The 25,432-nt window shown below is 48.9% G+C and overlaps 1 protein-coding gene across 6 annotated transcripts in view; it reads right to left on the bottom strand.

The window, feature by feature from the left end:
* Window positions 1–25,432, bottom strand: part of RCC1 (regulator of chromosome condensation 1) — a 589,822-nt gene that overhangs the window by 43,338 nt on the left and 521,052 nt on the right. For all 6 annotated transcript variants that reach the window (XM_069622944.1, XM_069622949.1, XM_069622946.1 and 3 more), the window contains 2 exons: window positions 11,278–11,374; window positions 8,396–8,518 (listed from right to left, as the gene is read on the bottom strand). In XM_069622944.1, the coding sequence (XP_069479045.1) occupies window positions 8,396–8,518; window positions 11,278–11,374 (220 nt within the window). The remainder of the gene's footprint in view (window positions 1–8,395; window positions 8,519–11,277; window positions 11,375–25,432) is intronic.

The raw sequence follows: 25,432 nt of genomic DNA, 5'->3' as shown, positions 1-25,432 counted from the left end.
TGATTAGATGTGTGCTAGCACACAGGGCATGAGCAGACCCGGGGTCAGGAACTGCCAAGTTGTTGTGCTTGGATGGCCGTTGCCAGCCAGCGTGGTCTTTTCTCAGAAAGACCACGTTGAAAAATTAACATGTGTATGTGTGAGTGGTATTTTACTGACGACGTACTACTTGAGGTAAAGTTTTACTACCAGAGAAATTCGTGAAGCTGCAGCCTATGCTGAGAAATAGGCGTTTAGCTGGTGCTAATTTTTCCACTAGCGCTAATTAGCAATTACCCATTTCCTGACAGTGTAATCTGAACTGTAATTTTACACACTAAGCAGTGAACAGGAATATCTTTTGTGGAGCTGAATTTACCAAAAGTGCCCTTATATATTTTACATTTAGTGCCTCGTTACGATTTAGGCGCTAGTGGTGACAACAAGCAGCAATACAGTACCCTCCTGTTTGACCACTCAAACAGATTATGGGTTTGAAAACCAGGACGACAAAAATCCACACGACTTACCTCTGTGTCGTAATGGTTATTATGGTGGTGTTGCTGTAAGGCCCCAAATTCCCCAACAAAGTCCTATGGGCCGTTTGAATCGGGAGTAACTATTACTCATGCCTTGTTACAGTATTGCTGACTAGCAATATGTGGTAGTGGCTGGGCCCACGCTCGAGGGCCCTTTCCATTGAGAAAGTAGAAAGGCCCCGGCGCAGTCCTTGGGAGTGGTAATTTAGGGCCAGCACAATGGATTTTCTCTGAAAAACACGTGCAGACAACAGAATAAGCGCAAGTGGTGTTAGTGAAAAGTGTGGGTGACAGGAGCGAGGGACACGCGGTAGGTAGCTAGCTGTTGGTTTTCTATTAGTAGTACACTATGTGCTTTCATTGCATAGGTTGACGCGCGCGCAGAACCCCTACAACTAATTGAACAATTTTCATTTAATGAGACACGCAATGTAAACTTATTTATTCCATGTTGGGTGTGCATGTGACACGCAGGCCTAAATGAGTAACTGACCATTTGGTAATGCACGTGTAAGTACCCTTTTCCCGTGTGCATTTGAGTGCTCTCTTAACACGTGCATGTGTGCCCTTTTGCGAGTGCCCTATTCCCATGAACATGCGAGTGCCCTTTTCCCCGTGTCAAGTGAGTGAAAGTGAGTGAACCCTTTCCCAATGTACATGCGAGTGCACTTGTCCCATGCAAGTGCCCTTTTGTGGTATGCCATGCAAGTACTAGATCCCTTCCGCAAAAAAGAAATTAGTCAAAACTATGACAAATATGCATTTCTTTTTAACCATTTTAAAGACACTGAGACTGTGTGCAGCCAGTTTAACGCCTATTTGGCAGAGCCTGTGCCTGAGAATCTGCAGCTTTGGGTGCATGAGTATTGGGTGGGAAAGCACCAACAGTGGCCAGATATATCAGCTTGTGCGTTGGATATTTTGGCATTGCCCGTGTCCAGTGCCAATGTGGAAGGGTCATTTTCCCAAATAAAAGTCAAGGAAACAAAGGGCACGGATGGGCAAAGAGTCCTTGAAGAAATATTGTATGATTTATTACAATCATTTTGACTTGTAGGAATGCAACAGATTGATTAACATGAAATTGTTCCGAACATCTTGCACTGAGAGATTACCCTACATATGCACGCAATGAAGCAAGACATTTGTGTTTACACCAGAAAAAACAGTTGTCCGCAATTTTTTTAAAAAGGGGCAAACGGGAAAACACCGATACACAGATTCTGAAATCTTTAAACACTGGAAAAACACCCCAGAAGTAAAAAAAAAAAAACCTAAAACAGGAAACCCTAGTTATGTCTTATGTCTGTATTTTGGCTCTCTTTCCCTCAGTTTTCTCTGTCTTCTCAGCATCTTGCTCCACTATGCTATTCCCTAACAATGTCTTTGTTTTCACAGGGATGGTCGCGATTTCAGAGTTGCTGCGCCGATAGCGAAGACCACGGTGAGTTATTGATGCGTGAAGCGATGTGCTCGTTTATTGGTGTTAATTGCCAACCTGTGTTCTCTTCTCTTCTTTGTACAAGTTGCAGTGATGTTCTGGAGTGATGAGCGATCGAAGAGCTGCTTGCCCAGGTGTGTGGTTTAAATAGCCCAGGCCAAGTAGCTCCAGGCCAAGCCACACCCAAAACACTAGACAGCATGGCTGTGTAATGGGCCTCCATGTTGGATTAAGGTCCAGAACTGGTATTGCTTTATTCCAGATATTGAGCCTGGCGCCAAAGGTGCCAGGACTGACTCCATGTATGTTTCTGATGGAGTTTTAAAGGCCCTTGGGGCCAGTGTGAAGGGCTTTAGCCCCATTGTGCCAGGGGACCGTTATACCTGAAGGGGACAGGGGCACGGATCGAGACAGTGGTGCTTTGCCTTATGTTGGGCCCCCTTCACCAGAGCACCCTCAAAGGTCTTAGACCACTCAGATTTCCTCTTGCTCAGTGAGGCTCGTGGCTCACCCGCAGCCAGGATCTTCATCTGAAGCCACTCGGAGAGCCGCTTGCGACAGTCCTTCATGGTGCAGGGCACCATATCCTTGCAGAACGCACAGGTCTCCTCCACGTACGTTTGGTTGGAATGTAAGCAGTAAAGGCATAGAGTGCCCATCGTCCAGGAAAATGTCCCGTAGTCCACATCCAGGGCAGATCCTAAACCGAGGCGGCGAGTCTCCTTTGTCTTCAGCCATGACCCCGCGGGGTAGGCCCCAATAATCTTCTGGAATCCTCCAAGAAGGGAAATCGACAAAAAAAAAATCACCCTTCAGGGGGTGTAGAAAGCTCCGAAAAATGGGTCGCCGTTAGCCAGATGGATCGAAGGAGACAGAAAAAAAAAAAAGAAAAAAAAATCAAATAATCGCTAAACTTAGTAAAAGCTCAAGAGCTATAGCACGAGGACTCCCAACACTTGACCGTGCAGTAGGTTGTTAGGAGCAAGACAGTTCAGAAACGAAAATTAAACTGATTTTTTCTTAATCGAGAATTCCCAGCCCAACCCCATGCTGGAGAATCTTGCCTTCAGGGCTGTGCCCTGCGGATCCACCTCGGCAGCCTTCGCTGAGGAAGCCACCACTCCTTCGATGGAAGGGGCCTTCGTCAGATGCACCGGGGCCTTCACAACCTTGGTCGAGCCCGAGGCCTTCACCCTAGGGGGAGGGTCTGAGCCCCGCTCGGCCCCTTGGCCTTCTCCATAGGGCCCGTCTGGGTCTTGTCCAAGAGCTTGCCTGGATGGTCCGACTTCCTCTTAGAAGAACTTGAGCGAAGGTGCTGGAGATGCTGTACTCGCTCTGGCCGCCGCGGAGCCAGTCGCAACGGCGCTCCCGGTGGCTGTGGACTTGTGGTGCTTAGCCTCATGCTGGGCCCCCACAGGAGGGGGGCCCTCAAAGGTCTTAGAAGACTGTTCAACTTTCTTCTTCTGGGCAGGGGGGGCATGCTGCCGAGACTCACCCAGAGCAGGGGCCTTGGCCTGCAGCCACTCGAAACGCCTACGTCGGTTGTCCAGTGTGCAGGTTACCATCTCCTGACAAGAGACACAGTCCTCCATGTGAGTCTGGTCCGAGTGCAGGAAGTAAAGGCACAGGAAATGCCGGTCGTCCGGAGGCGCAGAATCCTTCTGATCCGCCGAGTCCTTTTCATCCGCCATGTCCACGCAGCGGAGACCTTGAAGAAACTTCTGGAATCCTCCAAGAAGAAACTTGACAAAATTTGCCCTTGAAGGGCTTGAGGCTCGATGGACTGAAAAAAAGAAAAAAAAAAAAAAGAGCAAAACTCTTTAGAAAAACCGCAAAACGCAGTAAAAGCTCGAGTTCTAGCGCGAGGCCTCTCAACACTTGCACGTGTGGTAAAAATCTGAAGATGGCTGCCATAGGAGGGGTTTAGGTAGAGGGCAATCATTGGCTGGGGCAGTATAACCCAGCGACCAGTTGTAAGGAGAAAGTTCAGAAAATGAAACAAGGAACAAGTTACTTACTTGTAACTGTTCTCCAGCATGGGTCTGGCATGGATTCATATGCTCATGAATATTCCCCGTCGTCAGGCTGGGAATCCTCGGTAAAGAAAAAATCAGTATCAGTTTCGTTTCTGATCTGCCTTTCTCAGTAATAACCAATCACTGGTCTCTGGGTCATACTGCCCCCAGCCAATGACTGCTCTCTCCCTAAGCCCCGCCTCTGGCCATCTTCAGATTTGGTAGCACGCAAAGTGGCAGTATGATCGAGTGAAGAGCCGTAGAGGGGCAGGAGGTAGGGTTCGCATGTGAATCCATGCCAGACCCTTGCTGGAGAACAACATTTACAGGTCAGTAACTTGTTCCTTCTCCAGCATGGGGTCTGGCATGGATTCACATGCTCATGAATATAAGAATACATAGCAGTACACATGCACAACTACGGGAGGTGGCAAGGCTCAACATTAAGCATTACATAAAACTCAACATTAAGCATCTCTTATCTCCCCACCAAGCTCACCTTAAGCGAATAGGTTGTGCGGCACTGCCTGGCCGACTCTGGACTCCTCCCTGGAATCCCAGTCGACGCAGTAGAATCTCGTGAAGGTGTGCGTCGACCTCCACGTAGCAGCCCTGCAGATGTCCAGCAGGGGTACACCAGACAAGAACGCCGTGGTAGCAGCGATCGCTCTGGTCGAATGGGCTTGGACGGCCGGGCAACTGTCGGTTTGCCAACTGATGACAATGCATGATGCAGCCGGAGAGCCATCTGGAAATGGAAGCCTGCGAGAGAGCCTTCACTTGGTTCACAGGTCCAAAGTTCACAAATAGCTGTGATGTCTTCCGAAAACTTTTCGGTCCACGTAGAACTTCAGCGCTCTAGCCACATCCAGCGAGTGCAAAGTCCTCTCAGCCGGCTGAGAGGCTAGGGGAGGAAACAGGTAGCACCAAGGGCTCGTTGAGGTGGAAGTCCGACGGCACCTTGGGCGTAAACGAGGGGTGCGTCCTCACCACCCTCGTGTCGTGAAAAGTCAAGTATGGAGGCTTGCAGGATAGGGCCCGGATCTCTCCCACTCGCCGTGTGGAGATGATGGCCACAAGAAACGCAGTCTTCCACGACAGGAATTTCAGCGGCGCCGAATGCATGGGCTCGAATGGCGCCCCCATGAGGCTGGTCAGCACCACGTTGAGTTCCCACGCCGGGGCAGGGGTCTTCACCGGCGGGAACGATCGGAACAGTCCCTTCATAAATTCCTTCACCAGGCGATGGGACCACAAGGACGCGCGTCCTGTGGTTTTGGTGTATCGGGAGATTGCAGTCAGATGTATCTTGATGGAGGCGTGAGCCAGTCCAGCCTTGGCCAGATACAGTAGGTACGGCAGCACTTGAGGGGCTGTAATCTGTAGAGGGTTAATCTTTTGTGCACAGCACCAGACAGAACCTCTTCCACTTATGTCTGTAGCACTTGCGAGTTGAGGACGCCCTGGCTTTTGCAAGGACCTCTCTGCAGTCAGCCGGGATATCGTACCCTCCAAACTCTAGCGCTCCAGGAGCCAGGCCTGCAAGTTCAGCGACTCCGGGTCGTGATGAAGTATGGCGCCTCCTTCTCTGGAGAAAAGATCCACGTCCGCCGGCAGCTTGACTGGTGGGGACGCTGACAAGTCCCGCCGTGTGTTAGCCGTGTCATCCACTGGGACGGGGGTAAAGGCCGAGCAGGCCACGAGGGCCGAGATGGCGGGGCTGGGTGGATCAGTCTTCTCTTGTTCGGGGGCTTCCCGCCGGGACCGGCTCTGGTTCCTCTGCTGGACCTGGTACCGGGTCCTCCGTCGGTGGCAAGGGCAATCTCGTCCTCATCTCTGAACATAAGGATTGTATCGCCAACAAAATGGCCGCCGAGTTATCCTGCGGCTCCGGAAGCGACGGCTGACTAGGACCCTCGCCAGTGCCGCCATCACTTTCATAGTCACCCTCGTCGGGATCCCTCCCATGGGGACAGGGCCTCCTCGACTCCCTCATCGAGGCCCTCTAGGACTTCTGCCCACTCCTCCTCGGCTGTTGTGTCCGTGTCCACAATGGCCACCGCGCCCTCCCCCCCTCTTTTACCGCCGGGGTCTTCACGGGGGTCTATTCGATAGGTCTAAAAGAGGCTTCCCCGCGGAGGCAGGAAGACTCTGGGCCCCGAGGTCGCCTCCACTGGTGGAGCCTCCACAGGCCGCTGCGACTCCCTCGATAGAGGCCTTGTCCGGGTGAATCAATGCCTTTACCGCCTTAGGCACGTTTGAGGCCTTCACCTTGGGGGGGGGGGGTCACCGCCTCGCCGAATCCTTCAAGATCGACCGGGGCCTCTCCAGAAGCTTACCCGGGTTCTTGGATTTCCTCTTCCCAGAACCAGAGAGTTGGCTCGTGGTTGATGTGCCGGGGAAGGCGCGCCCTGCCTGGCAGGCGAAGAGCCCGACCATTCGGCGTTCCGGGTGCCCGCTGACCGCAGTGCTTTGCCTTCTGTTGGGCCACCGGGGCGCCCTCACAGGACTTAGACCACCGCTCGGACTTGTTCTTCTCACCTGATGGACTCCTTCCTTCCAGCCAGTTGGAGAAATGAAGGTGTCGGTCCCTGATGGTCCGTTCTGACATGTTCCTGCAAAACGCAGTCCTTCTCCACGTGCGTTTTGTCCTCATGAAGGCAGTAGAGACATTTCGAATGCTCGTCCCCCTTGAACACATTCTGTAGCTGGCATCCAGGGCAGACCCTGAACAGCTTTCCGGGCGTCGAGCTTCCCTTCTCCTGGGCCATGTTCGGGTAGGCCGCAGAATCTTCTGGAATCCTCCAAGAAGTGTAACTCAACATAATCTTCACCCTTGAGGGGCATAGAAAAATCTGACACGGAACCCCGTTAATCGGATGTAGAGGTGGAGCTTGAGGCTCCATTTGACCGAAAAATGAGAAATTCTTTGAAAAAGTGCGAAAACGCAGCAAAAGCTCCAGAGCTAAGCACAATGACTCCCAACACTTGAGCGTGCGGTAAAAATCTGAAGATGGCTGCCGGAGGCGGGGCTTAGGGAGAGGGCAGTCATTGGCTGGGGGGGGCAGTATGACCCAGAGACCAGTGATTGGTTACTACGGAGAAAGACAGATCAGAAACGAAACTGATACTGATTTTTCTTTACTGAGGATTCCCAGCCTGACAGGGAATATTCATGAGCACGTGAATCCATGCCAGACCCCATGCTGGAGAACTGCAGCTTCACAACTGGGCAACTCATCCCTGGGGAAACTAGAGACTACCATGTTTGAAGATTTTTTTTATTTTATTGGCGACCCCCACACCCCAAAACCCCTCAAGAGCTAAGATAGCAACTCTTTATAAGGTGTTAAATGGATCCAGGTTTAAACCTCCCCACATATATGGCCAGGTGGGAAGAGGTAGGGCGACCTATAAACTAGCTCATGTGGTTCAATATTTGGACAAGATATAGTTAGACGTCTCAAGCTGTTCACCTCAGGGAAAATTGTTTTAAGCTTTTACGCCGCTGGTATTTCACTCCAGACAGTATACACAAAATAACCGGTCCTCCCCTCCCAGCTGCTGGCAGTGCAACGCACACTCCGGCTCCTTTTTCCACATGAATGCCCACAAGTGCAAACATTTTGGCAGAAAGTCACCCAGATCAAAGAAATGTGTGTTTGAACTCGAGATGGATCCACTGGTTTTACTTCTGGGAAACAGACGCACAGGGACATAACAAATGAACAGTCAGAAGCTCCAGATTAATTACCTTCTTCCTAGTACTGGCACGTTTGGTAATTGCACAACACTGGAAGTCACAAAACCAGCTTTAAAAGAATGTTGGGCCAAAATAGGGTATGTAGCTGCCATGTCCAAAATTAAGGCAGCAATGCGGGGAGCAATGTCAAAGTTCAGCAGATCGGGCCCCACTAATCACATGTGTCAATAATTGTGATAATCCTAGTGCTCACCACAAACCCCACAAGATGTCCTCATTGCTGTAGCAAGCAAAATACCCTGCTTTACTTGTGCCCAAACAAATGACCAACCATATAAGCCCCACTATACTCACTAACGGTACGAGGATGAATACACAAACTGTTTTGTATTGGACAAATTTGGATCTCGTTTTATTTGGAACTTTATCGGATAATTGCTTATAGTTTTGATTAAAGTGTTGGAAACCGGTCAGATACGACAATGTTATACTAGCGGAATGCCAGTGTCAGATATAACCTTAATGAAAAATTGTAAGATTTGCAACCCTGGCCCATAATGGCACCAATGTTATCGTGACAGAAGCGTTGTTTTTAATCAACCATAAATGTAAAAAAATAAAATAATTGCCAATTCGAAATGGAAACCAGAGTCATAACTGCAACACTCCCAGTTTATGCATAATTGTTTAACAGCCTCTCTATAGGTGGGTACCTTACCCAATCCTTTCCGGCCTCCTCTGTTGGTAAACCTCTCAGGCACTCTTCCAAGCTGGCCCTGTTCTCCACAGCCAGAGGTGTAGAGGTCACCCTCCGAAGTAAGCATTACCAAATGATCGTTCCCTGGTTGAAGAGAAGGGCAGACAGGTGAGAAACCAATATCCCTTATAAAAACTGCTGTAATAACCAATGAAGACAACAGGGGTTAAAAAAAAAGTAAGACCTTGTGCTGTAGCTTCAAACAAGAAGAACTAGGAACAATCTTTTACATTTCCAGAAGGCAAGTATCTTATGCATCTAACTAGTATAAGTGATGATCAGTTGTAATTCAAATTATTACACAATCATTTCAATATTACTAGAACACAGTGCATCAATCCAGAAACAGTTGAATGTTAGATTGCTTGCCAAGCTTGCATAAAGTCCGCTAACCTACTCAAGATACAGACCCATGTTAGGCAAGATTGTATGCAGAACCCTTTGGGTGCACTACAACAACCCTCGCCTCCTGGCAATAGGAACCCAACCTCTGGTCTAAGTCTGTACAACACAGGTTGGTAGCGTGATGAGCAGCCAAGCTTATCTCAAGAGGGTCAATGTGAGCTGTAGGGGAATTACAGATTCACAGTGACATGTATTCAAATAAACTTACACAAGGTTTCTTGATTAAATTATTAATGTGTCAGTTGGAGTAAGCCTTCTTCACAAGGGGCAATATAATAGTAACACAAATACACTCCAAAATACTCTGTTTTTCTAAACCAGTAGATACCCATTTGGGATGGACAGACACTTCCTACACCGTCGGGTGACTTAAATAGCTAGGACACTGGACATTATCACTGTTGCATTTAGAGATATACTAAAAGAGCACGTCAAAGAAAAAGGTTATTAGAATGAAACAAGAGATCAAATATTCTGAAGCAGGTAAGTACTTTTGGTAACCCCCAATGCAACGTAAGTTAACCCCTTTCTGGAAGGAGGACTAACACAAAGTCAGAGTGAAGAAGGGTTATTCAGGGAGCGAGGCCAATTGGACAAAAGTTTAGGTAAGCTGAAGCAATTCTTTAGAAGTCTTTGTAGAAATGAAGAAATCAAAGTCGGGCCACAAGCCGATTAGGTTTGTGAGGTAAAGAAGCTGCTAGCAACTCTACAGAAGCAACCAAGACAAGTCTCCACTGAGAACATGCAAGGCTACACAACAAGAGGCAAGTTCTTTGACTGTACGGTACCTTTGGTTAGAACAAACTGTTCCAGCTGGCTTCTGTTCCTGTGCAACTCTGCAGATCCTGTGTTCCTGGGGCTCAGTCGTGGGGACTCTTGCACTGCAACGGGAGAGTCGGCGACAGAAAAGGACCAACTTCTATTCAGTGACACTTCATAGTTTCAGCTCCTCACATCTCAGCAAATACCACTGCAGACTCTTGGCTGTTGAGATGGGCTTTCCTTTCATATGGGGTGTAGCAAACTGTTGAGGTGGTCCGGGCTGCTTGGTCAATCCTGCTTCCTGGGAGTCCGGAGGATCTTCCTGGAGCTTGTGGCCAACTTAAAAGCAACACACGATCTGGTGTTCCTCTCCCCGGCTCTTTGATTTCAGCAGCAACTGCAGTGGAAATCCAACCAACTTTGAGAGGATATACAGGTGGCTTACTTTGGAGTAGATTGGTCCCACCAACTCAAGGGGAGAAGTTGTCCTTGCAGGGCTTCTCTAGTCGAGGCAAATTCAGAGCTTCAGCACTGCAGCAGGGTTTCACCGTGCAAACCAACAGTCCAGTAGTTTCAGCAGGCCAGGCAAGTTGTTCTTCGGATTCCTTCGTCCAGTGGTCGACTGCCTTCCAAGCCAAAAAGCATTGCCTTTAATACAGGTTTCTCCAATTAATTCCAGCCTAGCTGCCAGTCAAACAGCAGGGTGGCTGTCCTTGACGGACAGCCAGCCGTACAATCACCTTTGGATGCATTCCTGCAACCAAAAGGATTAAGCACAGGGAGTTGAGCAAGAGGCGGGCTTCACTCATGAATACCGCCAAAAAAAGGGACCAAACCTGGTTTGGCACACAGTAAATCTCAAGAAGGACCTTTCCACAAAGCAATGGCGAAAAAAAGACCGGGCCATTTTGACAAAAATGGCACCTTTGGGTGCTTTACTGCAGCGGCGAACACAGCCCGTGGTAAAAGCACACCATGGTAGTTAAGTGAACCACTGCCACCAGCCATTCATTGAGGAAAGGCTAACAAAAAAATGTTACATGAGAAACTAGACAAAGGGGATACTAAGTAAGCCCACCAGCACCCTATTGCAAGTTAGTGTGTGCTGGGTCTAGAAAGTTAAAACAGTGTTAAGGTCAATTTCACTTCACTGCTCTTGGAAACAGTTTATCCAAGAGAAGGTATTTAAACCTTTAGGAAATCTGAAAGACTTCCCTGTGCCACTGCACTGAAGGTACAGTGTGGTACAATGTAAAAGTTACATGTGGAGTTGGTCAGACTCCACAACCAAAATAAAAAAAACATTTTTTAAAAAAACACATTGCTCAAGTCATAGCAAAAATACCAAGAGGGGGGGGGGGGGGGGCGTCGGGTCTCACTCTCTCCAGGTAAAAAAATGAAAGTCCTCTAAATCTAGCAATGGTGCTGGGGGTCTCTAAGGTAGAGAGGAATTAGAACATTTCTGAGAATTCCCCCCAAACCCCCCCTCCCCAACAACCCTCCTAAATGGTTGGCAGCTTTATCGTAGTTTCCTAAGTCCTAATGCTCAACTGTCTGTCCCAGACCTTTAACGGAAAACGGCCTTGTTCTGTTATACTGAATGGCCTTTGCCGACCTGTCAATGAAAATAAAATCTCATGTTACTCGACTAGGATTCTGAGGAGCAGCAATCTCACCAGAGGCAATCTTTACAACTGGGACGTTGATCTGCACCTGTATTGGGACCACGCTCTGTTTCATCGGCTCCAGCAGCCCAATCACACCATTGTTATCCTGCAGGAACAAAAGGAACAAAACCTGTAAGTGCTTGGCATAGACCACAGCAGGTTAATATGGAATAGTACAAATACAACAAAATAAAGTCATCAGCTGAAGGATGCCCAGAGGCACAATGCCATGGTGCAACTGCCAAGATCACTTACATGTTAATGTGGACTACAATTGTAAATGAGCACCTATTGATACATTGTGTGCCAGACACAACCCAAACCCGGCCCAAACGAGGCAGGCTATCTGAAACGCTTGTACATATGATGGTGCAAAGGAAATTGCATTTCTGTTGTCAGGCCACATTGTAACCCAATGCCCACGGCCAAATAACAGCTCAAAGTCTGTGGTAGCCACAGCTCACCACACTACTTCGTCTCGGGAGGATAGCTCAGCGGCAACGTGCTCGCCTTGGAAGCAAGACCACACGGAGCAACAGGTTCGATCCCCTGGTCCGCGCTTAGAAACCTCTGGGTATTAAGCGCATTATAAATAACCCATATCATATACTCTTAAACGGTCCAAATTGAACGAGTACTGCACCAAGATCAATGGCCGGAACAAGAAGCAGCAGCTTAATAGGGAGAACTTTCATAATGATGAGTTTGTGACTCAAAACAACTTTAAAGTCACATTGGCAAGAAGCAGGCTGCAGACTATTTCAGAGGGGTCTTGAAAAACCACGACTGAAGTTTCAGGCAAGCCAATTTTGGTCTATTGAGAAGAAAAGGGCAGGGGTGTAAAAAAAAAAAAAAACTCTGCACGCAGCTCTTGCATAGTCAAACGACCAGCGCCAACAGATACTGAAACCTATCAGGGCCTGCAACAATGGGGACTGCAATATTCTAGCCATTAAACCAGTCCCAATTGCAGCCAGAAGATTTCTTCAAACATGTGGGAAGTTCCTCAGACTGATTCAAAGTGGTTTCCCAAAAAAACGAAACACTACTTCACTAGTAAACCTACAGCACCAGCAGTGAAAGGCTTACATAGTTAGGTGGGAAAACCTGACTAAACCTCAAACAGAATTATAGGGGCATCAACAAGTCCTGCTGCAATTTTGCAAAACAGAACTTTGGTTAGTCATTTCTCTGCTTGAGAAGAATGGCAGCATTTCTGCCCGGACAAGCCATTACTTACCGACCTGTAAGAGAGCAGAACATGACAGACTAGCCAGGATGTACTATGCCGATTGTATTTATCTAGTGGGCAACATATTTGTGCAACTGGACGAGAAAATGGATTGCTCCCAGCCCTCACTGGGGGGGTAGGAGGGGACAGACCACCCCCGGCACCTCCTGCCACCTCTGCTCCAACCAACAGAGCAGCATCACAGAGCAGGTGTGTAGCACTCCCTGTAATACCACCACACCACCACCACCACATGCTACCTTTGCCTTGCTGTTTCACAGATCTATGCAGATTTCTTTTCATCAATTTTACCACCTTTAACTGCAAAATGCCCGAGGGATGGGAGGTGTTGAAACCTGGTGGGCAAGAATTGATGTAGTAACCCTGTGGGAGACTATACACAACACTTGTCCTCTTGGTATTGGGTAACCCACCTTTTGGTATAGCCCTGTACTACACAGATTGGTTGTGTGACTGAGCAGCCAGGCTCATCTCAAGAGGGGTAAATGTGAGCTGTAGCAATGGAATCCACAAATACAAGAAGCCAAGTAACATTTTTCCTCAAGGTAAATTATTTATCCATCAATTTTTAAATTAATATTCTTTAAAAAAATAAAAAAGGGCAATATATACAAATAAACATAATTTCCCAGAATCAGCACAAAGCTAGTAGATACTCTTCAGATGCTTTTTACACACTTCCTACACCTGGTGGGGACTTCACTAACAAGGACAGTAATGGCATTTCTATATCACTAGTACACTTCATAGATTGAGGTTGGCAAAAAGGAAAGGTTAGCAGAAGGTTCTCAGGGCATGCGAGTATACCTAAATCTTCCAATGAAGTCTAGACAAAACCTTTCCCAGCAAAAACGAAGATATCACCTCTGAGGGACAGAAAATGTCAAAGTCAAATGGACTGGAAGTGCCAGCAGGGAGCCAGGACAGCCAAAGTCAATTGGAGCACAGTCTATGGAACTGAGGTACTTCTCACAAAGTTGAATAGTTTCTGAAGAAAAATCACTGTATGGTCACAAGCTGTTACACTTGTGGAAACTAAAGTTGAAATCAACTCCATAAAAGTAGCTACTGCAAATCTACTGAGAAGAACAAAGCTAGACACAGAGGCAAGTACCCCAAGTCTGAACAGTACATCTGGTTAGAAGAGTGGTCCAGCTGGCTTCTGTCTGGTTGCATAAATACAGATCCTGGGTTCCCGAGCCTCAGTCGTGGGGACAAGAGGGAGGACATTTGGAGGACTCCTGCGGCAGCAATTTGGAGTGGGGTGGCAGTTACTGGCTTGTTTTGGATCAGTGGCACTTCACAGTTTTAGTGCACGGTAAACATCACCACCGTGTCTCTTGGATACTGGTTGGGCTTCCTTCACTCCGGCACTCTGGTGAGGGGACTCATGCTCCAGTCGTCACTTGAGTGTCCTGGGGTGACTCCTAGAGCTTTGGGCCATATCACATTGCACTAGACTATGGATTTCTTGACTCCTGGCACTCGGTTCCTGCAGCAGCAAAGTACAGCCAGTCAGGGAAGGTCTTCCAGTGGCGTTAGTATCAGGGTTAGTTGGTCCCACAAACCCAAGCGAAGAAGTCATCCCTTCCTGGAGCTTCTCTTGTCAATCTGAAAAAAAAAGTTTCAGCACAGCAGCAGGGATTCCCCGGACAGTTCAACGGTCCAGGAGGATGGAACAAGCTTTGTTCACGGTTTCTTTGTCGGGTTGTTCTTTCCAGTGGTTGACTGTCTTCAGTCCCAAAACCCTTGCCTTTTAAGCAGGTTTCTCCCAATCATGCACAGCCTAGCCATCAGTCAAACAGCAGGGTTGCTGCCAGCCAGCCACTCATTCAGCTTTCCCTAGAGACAAAGGACAGGGGAGTTGGGGCACCTCCCTCACTTCCTGCCCTTGCACACACTGGAGCCAGAGGCAGGTTTCAGTACTGAAGTCTGACAAAAAGCAAAACTAACCAAGGCCCCAAACCTGGTTTGGCGCTCAGAGTAAAACCCAAGTAAGACCTCACAAACAGAAAATGGTGAAAAAAGACGACTGGGGTCATTTTGACACAATGGTCACCCCTAGGTGCTATACTACAGCTGAGGATTCAGCCTGCGGTAGAAAAGCATAATGGTAGGAAAATTAAACCACTGCTACCAGCCATTTAAAGTATTGAGGGTAACAAGAAATCTTACACGAGTAAGTAGGAAAAGGGGATACTAAGTAAGCCCCCAGCACTCCACATAAGATGGGGTGTGCTGGACCTACAAAGAGAAAAGGTAAAGTCAATTTCACTTTACTACTCTTGAGAACAGTAGTTTACACAAGAAAGGTATTCAAACCTCATGAGAAATCTACAGGATTTCCGTGACACTGCACTGAAAGTTGATGGGTTTCACCATACAAAAAGTAAAGGTCTATGGAGTTTGTCAGACACCAAAAACAAAGGCAACGCATAATCCAATCGGGTCAAAACACGAGAGGGGAAAAAAGGGGCTCACTCCAGGATTAAAATAAAACAGTCCTAAAGTCCAGCAAATGAGCTGGTGGTATCTAAGGTTGAAGGGAATTAGCACAGAAATGAAAATTCTCCCCAACAGTCCCCAACATTCACTTCCTGTGAATAGGGGCGTGAAAGTAGGCCTTCTCCAGATCCAGCGACGACGACAAGATGTTGCCTTCCTCCAGTTGGCCAAACACATGCTGCAACGTGACCATTGTGAATTTCTGGGAAGCTAGGTACTTAAGACGCTGCAGGTCTAGAATGAGACTCCAGCCCCCGGTCTTTTTGACCAAGTAGTATCTGGAGTAGACTGCAGAGCCCTGCAGTAGTCTTGGGACTAGCCATCGCCCCCTTCCGTAGCATGGCCTGTACTTCCTGCAGGAGCGGAGGGATGTGCTGCTCCTGCTGGGACACCAGAGGTATCCACCTACAATTCTGCTGAAATTCCAGGGTATGTCCGTGGGCGAGGGCATCCAGCACCCATCTGACAGTGGAGATCTTCATCCACTCGCTGACGAACACAGTCAGCCGGTCTCCCACTGGGGTGCATGGTGGAGGCCTGATGTCCTGGACAGTTCAGTCCTGCTTCTGCGTTCGACCTTGGGGGGAGTAATGGCGCCAACCACCTCTCCAGAAAGGCCTCCTTGGAGGTGCAAACGGAAGAGCGGTACTGTTTGAGTACCTAGGGTACAAGCCGTATCCGTCTTGATGGCCTGCAAGGACTTGCAGACGGCCTTCACAAAGAGGTTATCCCGGTTGAAGGCGATGTCCAGTACCCTCACCTGGGCTTCATAACAAACTGGTGGCCTTCAGCCTGCCACGGCAAAGGCAGACACCGTTCCCATCTGCCAGAAACCTGTGTCGGCGGTGTCCAGTGCCACCGTGATGGCATGGCAAGAAGCCACTTCCCCTCCTGGAGGAATGTGACTGCATCCACCCGCTTGTTGTCAAGCTTGAACTCCACAATCGGGGCCAGTTTGTACCACAGCCCCCTATCGTGCCTGGCCAGGATCGCCAGCACATTGGCCGCCTTCACGATTGACGCCGAGTGGATTATCTTTGTCCCCATGGCATCCAACTTCTTCCCCTCGCTGGGACAGAGGACGATGGGTTAGACAATTTCTTCCTTGCAGACACCAACACAAGGTGCGGCTGGGAGCAGAGTCCATGCCTGGTAGTTTTTCTCTAGCCTATCCTGATTGGCCAGTTGGGGATCCTCAACAGGGCCAGGCCTTCCTTCCTCCACCGAATCTAGTAGGGGTACAGCCATGATGGTCTTCCTCTTAGATTGCGCCTCTGGAAGATGAAGCCTTCCTTTTTGGTCTAATCGGGTGTCAACTATAAGAGCTCCGAAGCTCTGGCAACCATGGCATGAAACGATCCCACCTCATCCAGTGTGGATGCCCTCTGCTAAGGAGAACCGCCTGCCGAGACAATATCTGTCGTCGCAGTGTGCGTCATGGGTCCCCTGGCTCTGGTGTGGAGGTTGATGCGGCAGCATGGGATGATGCTTTTTGCCAGAGGCTGCCCCTGTGCCGCCAGAGCCGGATCATGCAGCAACCTTTTCTAGATGTCAGACACAAACGTCCAGAGATACATCTCTCAGCGGGGTCGGGGCAGTAGGCCTACTAGGAAACTGCGGCATTGTCACCTTCAGCCACAACCATCTCAATCGTCAACGTTTGGTACGCCGCTTGAGCCTTCTTGAGCAGGTCGGCAGCCTTGTCTTCCATCTTTGGCTTCTCCCGCAGCTTAGCCGGGTTGGTCGATTTCATTTTTGAGGAGGAATGATCGATGACTGGAGAGGGAGGCAGATTGAGAGGTTGAAAGCGCCCTGCCCATCGCAAGACCCGCTTGCGCGGCGACTGATCTAAAAGGACTTGCGGTGCTTGGCCTGGTCTTGAGCTCCCACGGATGGAGCACCCTCAAAGGATTTAGAAAACTGCTCCTCGGACTGCCTGGTCCTGGGTGAGGCATGACTGTTGGGCACGCGACAGAGGCCTTGGTGCTAAGCCACACTGCCAGTCAATTGTGATGAGCCTTCTTCATTCTCTTGGAGAACCAGAGGCAGATCTCACAATCCTTTACAGTCGGGTGAAGAATGAAGGTGTTTGTCCTCCGCAAACAGGTTCTGCAGTGGGAGCAGAGATAGAAAAGGGAACTTCCCTCCACCTCGTCAGCCATGGTCGGAGGTGCGGAGTAAAGATGGCCTTCTGGATCGATGAAAACTGCGATCTTTGCCCTTGAGCAGCACTAAAATTCACCAACAAACAGATCTCTGCTTGAAGAGAAGAGCACACTGGCTCCGTTTGACAATAGGACTTTTTCATGAAAAAAAAGTGCGAAAACCATAAAGTAGCTCACAGAGAAAACTTGGCCTCCCAACACTTGAACATGGGGTAAAAATCTGAAGGTGACTGCCAGAGGAGGGGCTTAGTGAGAGGGCAGTCATTGGCTGGGGCAGTATGACCCAGAGTGCAGTAATTGGTTTAGAGGAGAAATACAGTTTGAAAGTGAACCTTTAATTTTACCGAGGATACCCAGCCTGACGGGGAATATTCAAGAGAATGTGAATCCATGCCAGACCCCATGCTGGAGAAATTTGGGATACATTACTCTCCATAATAGTATTTCTGATGCTTGTATCTGCTGAGATTCAGATGGTATACATAGGCCAACATCTAGTTTTTCTTCTACCTTGCGCTCTCAGTGCGCTACAATCATCTGTATTCAGCTGTCCTGGAAACTGTTTTTAAACCTCACGCCTCCGCAACGCGCCCCATAGTCAATCAGCTGCTACCATCTACAGCTGTGTGTTCCCACTGCATCAGCTGTTTCCATGAAATGAGGCGTCCATCAACAGCAACGCCGCACTGCAAGGGCAAGTGCATTTGAATTTTCACACTCCCTGCCCATACCATCTTGATGATCAGCTGTTCCCCTTACGGCTGTGTGTTCTGAACTTATCAGCTGTTTTTATCAGGATACAAGGCGTCCATTTACAACAACGCCGCACTGCAAGGTAAGGCTTGTGGCCCCTTCAGTACCACAGGCCACCTCTGCAACTACCAGTCTCTGGGCTGCACGCTACTTTTACACTGCATACAATATTTGTACATTTCTCATCTGTTTTGCTCCTCCTCACGTTGCAGCCACATTATTACAGAAAAACGGAAATGTAACCCATGTGAAATTGTGCTTCCACTGTTTTGGGCTATACTTTCAGCACCCGCTCCTGTCCAAGATGGCTGCATGTATTGCTGCTGCCTACATGGCCTGGCGCAGTCCACCCACCAATGGCTAACTGAGGTTATAAGCCAATTGGGGACCGGGACAAGGGAGCCAGCCCATTATACAAAGGCCAACTTCTAAGGCCCCTGTCTGCTACATGAATCCGCTACCTGACCATCCTTGGTGTTGCCAGTTCTCTCAGTTATGAAACTGGACTACTACGACTCTCATACTTCCCCCTCTGTGCTAGTTTCCTCCTTCTGTCGCCCTTCCTCCTCCTTTCATGTTCCTTCACTCTCCCTTCTGCCTGTTCCAACCGGTCTCCTTGTTTTGCTCTCCAATTGTTTCTCATTTCAGCACTCACCTCTAACTTATACCTCATTTCTTCTACGCCATGGTTCCTTAGTATCTGCCACAAAGTCAAAACTGGGTGCGTTTTCACAAGTCAAAACTTGTGTTTTGAAAGTCAAATGTTGGGCCCTCAATTGTAGCCTGCTAGCCCAGTCACCGTTCTTTACTGCTGTACTTGCATATTTCTCCTACTGCCTCCTCTCTCTACCTGCCCATGGTGTTATCGGTTTCTCCCATCTACTCAAATTGCTCATCGATCAACTATCCCTCACTTCTCACCAAGTCTGGCAAGAAGAAATTGAAAAAGGATATCTTGGCATGCAACCCAGGTCTCCCCATTGCTGATAACTTCTCCAGCCCCTCTGCCAGAAACCCTCAGCGACGACGTCTTTGTCGCTCCTTCGCCAGATCTCTGGACCCCTCGTATGAACTCTGTTCTGTCCTATCTTCTCCTCTCCCATTAATGGAGGCACCCACTGGGAAGTCTTCATGGATTCCTTTGACTCCTCCAGAGTCATCATTAATGTCTACCTAAATGACACTGTCAAGGTGCAAGGCCCACAGGCCAATCTCCTCTTTGATAGGCGCTTCCCTTGCCTCATCAGCTACCTCATCTCCAGCTGTCCCCTACTCTCCTGGTTTCCTTGCCCTCTTTTCCTTCCTCCTCTGCCCCATCTCAAGCTCCCTCCACACCTCTGCATGGTGTACCTTTTATTTGTACCCTTCCCCAGAAAGGTCTTTAAGGCTGGCAATCTTCACCTAGCCACTCAACTCTCACTCTGCTGTCAAACATTACTCTGACATCTGCCACCTCCTGGAAGACCTTGATGTCCTCGGTCTTGCAGAGACATGGTTCACAGCCAGCACTGTCACAAGCTTTGACACTCTCCTCCCTGATGGCTATAAGATCCTCTCCGCCCCCAGATCGGGAATAGCCCCGATCTTCCCCGAGTGGATTCCTGCCTCCATCATCCCCACTTGTCTGCAGGCTCGCTCTCCCTCTGCTAGTCACTCTTACTGTTGCTACGCTCTACCGTCCCCTAGTCAAATCACTTCTTTTCTCTCCAAGTGGGTAGACCTATCCTCTCATGGCCTCAACCACTCAACTCCTCCTTGGGGACCTCAACATCCATCTCCATTCTCCTAGTTCCTCATCTGCGCTCTTTCACGACCTCTACAATTCTCTCTCCCTCTCCATCCTCCCCTCCGGGTCACACACTATGTCCTGATCTCCACCGGCCTCACCCTATATTCCCCCACACCAATCCTCTCTCCTGGAGCGATTACTGCCTCATCCTTCCATCTCCTCCCCTCAAGCCAAGCCTACCCCAATATTGCCACCCACCATCTCAGACATCCGGCCCATGAAGCATGCGTCAGTCAAGGCTTTTGCTGCCACCTTCTCCCCTCCACCCCCCCGGCTGACTCGCATCCTGACACAGCCCTGTTCCTGCTTCACTCCTATTTCGGCTACTCTTGATCTTGCCCCCGTCATGAGGATCAGTCTGACCTAGCTACACTCAAACATAAGTGTAGGGTGGCCGAGAGGCAATTGAGGACTTCATGCTCATCCTCAGACAAACTGGCCTGTCTGCCCCAAAGGCAATACAGACTGTCCGCACCAATAAGAGTCCACATTCAAGCCTGTGTCTTTTCTGCAATCAACAACTCTGCCAAACTTAAAATCTGTAAGGAGCTGGCCAACCCTGCGGCGGTCTCCACCCCTCTCGCCTCCCAGGCTCTTTGCAATGCCTGTGCTTCTCACTTTAGCTCCAGAACAAACCCAGGACATCTTGTCCTCCCCTCTTCCACTCACCCTCCTCTCCTCTGCTTACTGACCCTCCTTCAGCTACCTCCCCTCCCCCTTTCCTCTTCTCTCCCCTGATGAGGTCGCTAAGCAAGTCTGATCTATGAAAGCCTCATCAAAACTGGCCCATCCCTGCTCCTCTAAAACCATCAAGGACCACATTGATACTCTCGCCGATTTCTGCAACCTACTTTTCCTCTGGATCTTTCCCCTCCCCTCTGAAGCACTCCCTTGTGCATCCTCAAGAAACCTAAAGCTGATCCTTCTTGTCTAGCTAACTATCGCCCAATTTCCATTACACCCTGTTTGGGTAAACTCCTGGAAAAGCAGGCCATCTCAGCTTAACCTTCATTCTGATGCTGTTGGCTCTCCATTACCACCCATCTGGCTTCAGAGCTGCCAGAAGCACGGAAACTGCTCTCCAGAACATCCGAGAATACCTGCTCTACAACCTTGACTTGAACATTCTTTCTGTCCTCATCCTACTTGATCTCTCCTCTGCTTTCGGCACGGTCAACCATACTACCCTGCTCAACCGTCCGTGACAAACTGTATCACCGATCAGGCTCTGGCCTGGCTGACCCCTTTCCGCCCTGATCGACTTTCCCCAGGTACAACTTGGGTGCTTCCATCTGCCATCTCCCCCCTCTACCTGTGGTGTTCCCCAGGGGTCTAACCTCTCGCCCTGGCTTTTCAACCAATATCTGGCAACTCTCGCCTACTGCATTTCCATTTTCTGCTCAAATTTCCAGTGCTATGCTGATAAGCCTGAAAATGAGTTGTGTTCCTTCAGTCACCTCCTCTCCTTCCCTCATCCGACTGCCTAACCGACATTCCAAATTGGTGTGCCGCCAATGATCTTTGTCTAAATGCCAACAAGAAAGATCCTGCTCATTGGTACACCACCATCCTTTCCCCTCATTCTGGCCAGCCTTCCTTGGCCCTCCTACCCCAACCTGCGAGGCCAAGAACCTCTGGGTCATCTTTGACTCTACACTGCCTTTCTCCTCGCATCTCAGACGTCTAAAAATAAATCTAACTTCTAACAACACCTTCTAAGAGACACTCTGCCTTTCCTCTCCTTCCCCTCAGAAGCTCAGTCTCTCCCAACAGCTGGTTCTTTCCAGATTGGACTACTGTAACATCCTCTTTCTAAACCTACCTGCCGCTGCTCTCTGCCCTTTACAACTAATCCAGAACAGGACTGTGCAACTTGTCCTTGGCCTCAAGCCCAGGGATCGGATCTCTCCAGCTTGAAAATCCCTCCATTGGCTCTCAGTGGATGCAAGGATTAAATTTAAAATTCTGCATGGTCCACAAGGCTTTCTGGGGCCTGGGTCTAAAATACCTCCAACTATCTCCACACAAATACCTCCCCCCTCTCTAGCCCTTTTGTTCCTTCAATTCCAACTCCCTCGGGGTCAGTCACTTTTTAAACAAACGTGCCGGAGGTAGATCTCCGTCTTCGGCTGGGTTCTCCCTTCAGAACAGCCTCCCTGCCACTTTAAAACGAGGAGAATCATCCGATTCCAAAAGCACCTCAAGACCTTCCTCTTCGGCTCTGCCTTTTACCCTCTTCTCCCCTGCTGATCTGTTTCTCTCAGCACCGAGCACCTGGCCACCCTCTGTCCTTCGGGCCCAGGTACCTACTCACCCTGCTAGCCTCCTGCACTGCCTCCAGGCCACCCCCTGCACTGGGGTCTGTATCTGTATCCATACAGTCCCCCCCCCCGCTTCTCTTCTGCACTTATCAGATATACCCTGAATAACCTAGCACGTGCTGGCTGCACTACCTCTGTATCATCTTTATTTTACTTACTATTTATTCTGTTCTCTCCTCTGTTCAGCATTTTCAACATCACGCCCCCTTCCAGGCACCCCCCCTTCTCCCTTTCCCGTGCACGCTCTTAATGTCACTGGGCCTAGTAAGAGTGTTCTCCCCCGTTTTCCCCTCCCTTTGCCCGGTCGCGCTCTGAAACAGTGTATGAGCGTGCTATAAATAAAATAGATCATATATCTGCAGACTATTACTACTTTTTGTTTTCGAAACTCAAAAAAGGACGTCAACAGGGTGTGCCAGTAATACTATCCTTAGTATGAAGTCTACTTTACCCATGGTCCTTCACGCGTCGAGGTCCCTCAGATTTTGTTTGACATGAGGTTGCCTAAAGCATAGCATGTGAATCCAATCAGATACAAGCCTCAGAAATACGATTATCGTGAGTAATGTATCCCTTCTGAGGTCTTGTGGAATCTGCTTAGATCACATGCTATGCATAGATTAGCAAGCAGTATCTGGAGAAGGTGGTGGGTTGTGAGGAGGTACAACGGCAAAGACCCTGCTTGTCCCACCGTGAATCTGCTTTAGAATGTGTGAATGAAGTAGTGCTAAGTAAAAGTATGAATATAGCCCCATGTAGCTGCTACTTCGCCTAAATGGCTTCCAGCAGGATGTTTGCGAGAAAGGCCCAGGTAGCTCCTATACCTCTTAGTGTGAGCTCATGGTGTGAAAGGCAGAGTCGTATTTGATGGGGAATAGCAGAGCTGTATGCTTTTCACTATCCATCTGGAGATGGCGCCATGAAGACAAACAGTTGATCTGTTTTGTCTTAGCGGTTTTGTCTTGTTTACATAGTAAAAGGATCGCCCTCCTTCCACATAGTGTATGGAGTTTTTCCTCAGCTGAGCTAGAAGGGATTTGAAAGAAAGCTGGTACTTCGATAGACTGGTTGACATGGAACTTCAATATGAACCTAGGATGTTTTTAGTGCAAAACCCTTTGTTTTCCACAAAGAAGTTGGTACTGACAAAGCTTGAAGTTCACCGACTCTTATGGAGGCAATAGCCACCAGCAAATCCAATTTATATGTAAGGTGTTGAAGGATGGAATTGCGCATAGGCTCAAAGAGGAGCAGGGGGGTGGGGGGTCCGAAATGGGAGGGTAAAGTCTTTCCACTCCCTCCATGAATGCCTTACTTAATGACTGAAACTTTCCACCAGGACACCTTACATTGAGAAGTGGTGTATGCGGATAGAGCCACCAGGTGAACCTTGGAGTTGAATACTAGCCCGCAGTCTCACGGAGAATGCGTGAAGGATTACATTCGGATTTATACTCCGACTGGCACCATATTCCAAATCGTTTCCGTTTGTTAAAATAACTGTCTGGTTTTCATGCCTCCTTGAGGATGTCCATACACTTTTGCAGTAGTTTTAAATGGCCAAATTCTATGACTTCAGGAGCCAAGCTCAGACAGAGGTTGTGGGTGGAACATTGCCACCCCCTGTGTTGTGTGAGCATGCTTTAGGGGCACGGGAGTTTGATTGGATGGCACATTGCCAGTTTGCGGAGATGTGGAAACCAAGGTTGTCTTGACAACGTAGGAGCAACTAGGATTATTGTCATGTTTCTGGTGCATTTTTGTTCACCAGCTTGCTCAGCAGTGGCGTCGGGGGGGGGGGGGTCATAGGTCAAGCACAGGGCGTTCCCCTTGGACAAGTGTTGGGGAAACCTGGATGCAAAGTCTGGGCAGTGTGTGATTTGGCTTGTGGTGAATAAGTCTAAAGGTGGGTAACCCTATAGGGAGAAGCTATTGAAGATGTGTGCCACTCATGCTCTTCAGGTAGAGGATCTCTGCTTAATGAGTGCCAGAAAATTGAGATCCCTTGAACATGTTGCAATGTTAGGCATATGCCCCGCCCGAGTGCTCACTGACACTTTTTGTGCTAGTCTGGACAGACTGAGTGTATGCCCCTGCTTCTTTATGTAAAACATGGCAGTGGTGCTGCCTGTGAGGATTTGTACTGTTTGGCCCGATAAGTGCACTTGGCAAGCTTGCAGAGCTTTGAAAACTGCCAGCAGTTCTCATAACGGGTTTGTGATCTTGGGCTGTGACGTGTCCACAGGTCATGCGCTGTCTGATGAAGGTAATGGGTTCCCGTTAGGGAGAATTTTCATTTTAGTGTTTAGTTTGCTCCAAAGTGAAGACCCCAGCTCTTTTGCTGACTTTGTACTTTTAATTCTATGTGTTTCTTTTAACGTCTGACAAACTCCATAGGCATCTTTTACATTTTGTCACAGCACCTTCAGTGCAGTGGCACAGGGAAGTTCTAGATTTCCCAAAGGTTTAAATAACTCCTCTTGGTAAAACTGTTTCCAAGTGAAGTCAAATTGACTTACATTTTGTAACTTTCTAGACCCAGCACACGCACACTATCTTACCAGAGGGTGCTGGAGGGGTTACTTGGTATCCCCTTTGTCTAGTTTCTAATGTAACATGTTAGCTACCATTGTGTGTTTTTACCGCGTGCTGCATACCATGGGTGCCCATTTCGTCCAAATGGCCCCAGTCTTTCACAATTTGTTGGAAAGGTCCTTCTTGAGATTTACTCTGCGTGCCAGGTTTGGTCTCGGTTTTGTCTTTGGTGGGATTCACGAGTGAAGCCCGCCTCTGGCTCCAGTATGTCTGGCAGGGGCAGGAAGTGAGGGAGGTGCCCAAAACTGCACTCAATTATTCCCCGTGGTTGCAGGAATGCACCTACAGGTGATTGGCCGGCTGGCTGTCCGGCAAGGACATCCACCCTGCTGTGTGATTGAAAGCTAGGCTGTAATGAATGGGAGAAACCTGTATAAAAGGCCATGCTTTTTGGCTTGGAAGGCAGAGTCGATCACTGGACGAACGAATCGGAAGAACTTGGAAGAAACGCCTGCAGCAACTCCTGGACCGTTTGGTTTGCCTGGTGAAGCCCTGCTGCAGTGCTCAAGATCCGAATTCGCCTCGACTAGAGAAGCCCTGCAAGGACTTCTCCCTTTGAGTTGGTGGGACCAAATCAACTCCAAAGTAAGCCCGTCTGAAGATCCTCTCGAAGCCGGTTGTATTTTCACTGCCGCTGGAACCAAAGAGCCAGGGAGAGTAACACCAGATTGTGTGCGTTGCTTTTAATTCGGACCCGAGCGCTAGGAAGATCCTCCGGACTTCCCGATGCAGGACTGACCAAACCTGAGCCACCTCAGAGTGCTGGATCCCAGAAGCAAGGAAA

The sequence above is a fragment of the Ambystoma mexicanum genome, chromosome 11 (assembly GCF_040938575.1).
Source record: "Ambystoma mexicanum isolate Mex_15411 chromosome 11, UKY_AmexF1_1, whole genome shotgun sequence".
Taxonomy (NCBI): Eukaryota; Metazoa; Chordata; class Amphibia; order Caudata; family Ambystomatidae; genus Ambystoma; species Ambystoma mexicanum.
The sequence above is the reverse complement of the archived record's forward strand: the minus strand, read 5'-3'. Positions and strand labels throughout refer to the sequence as shown.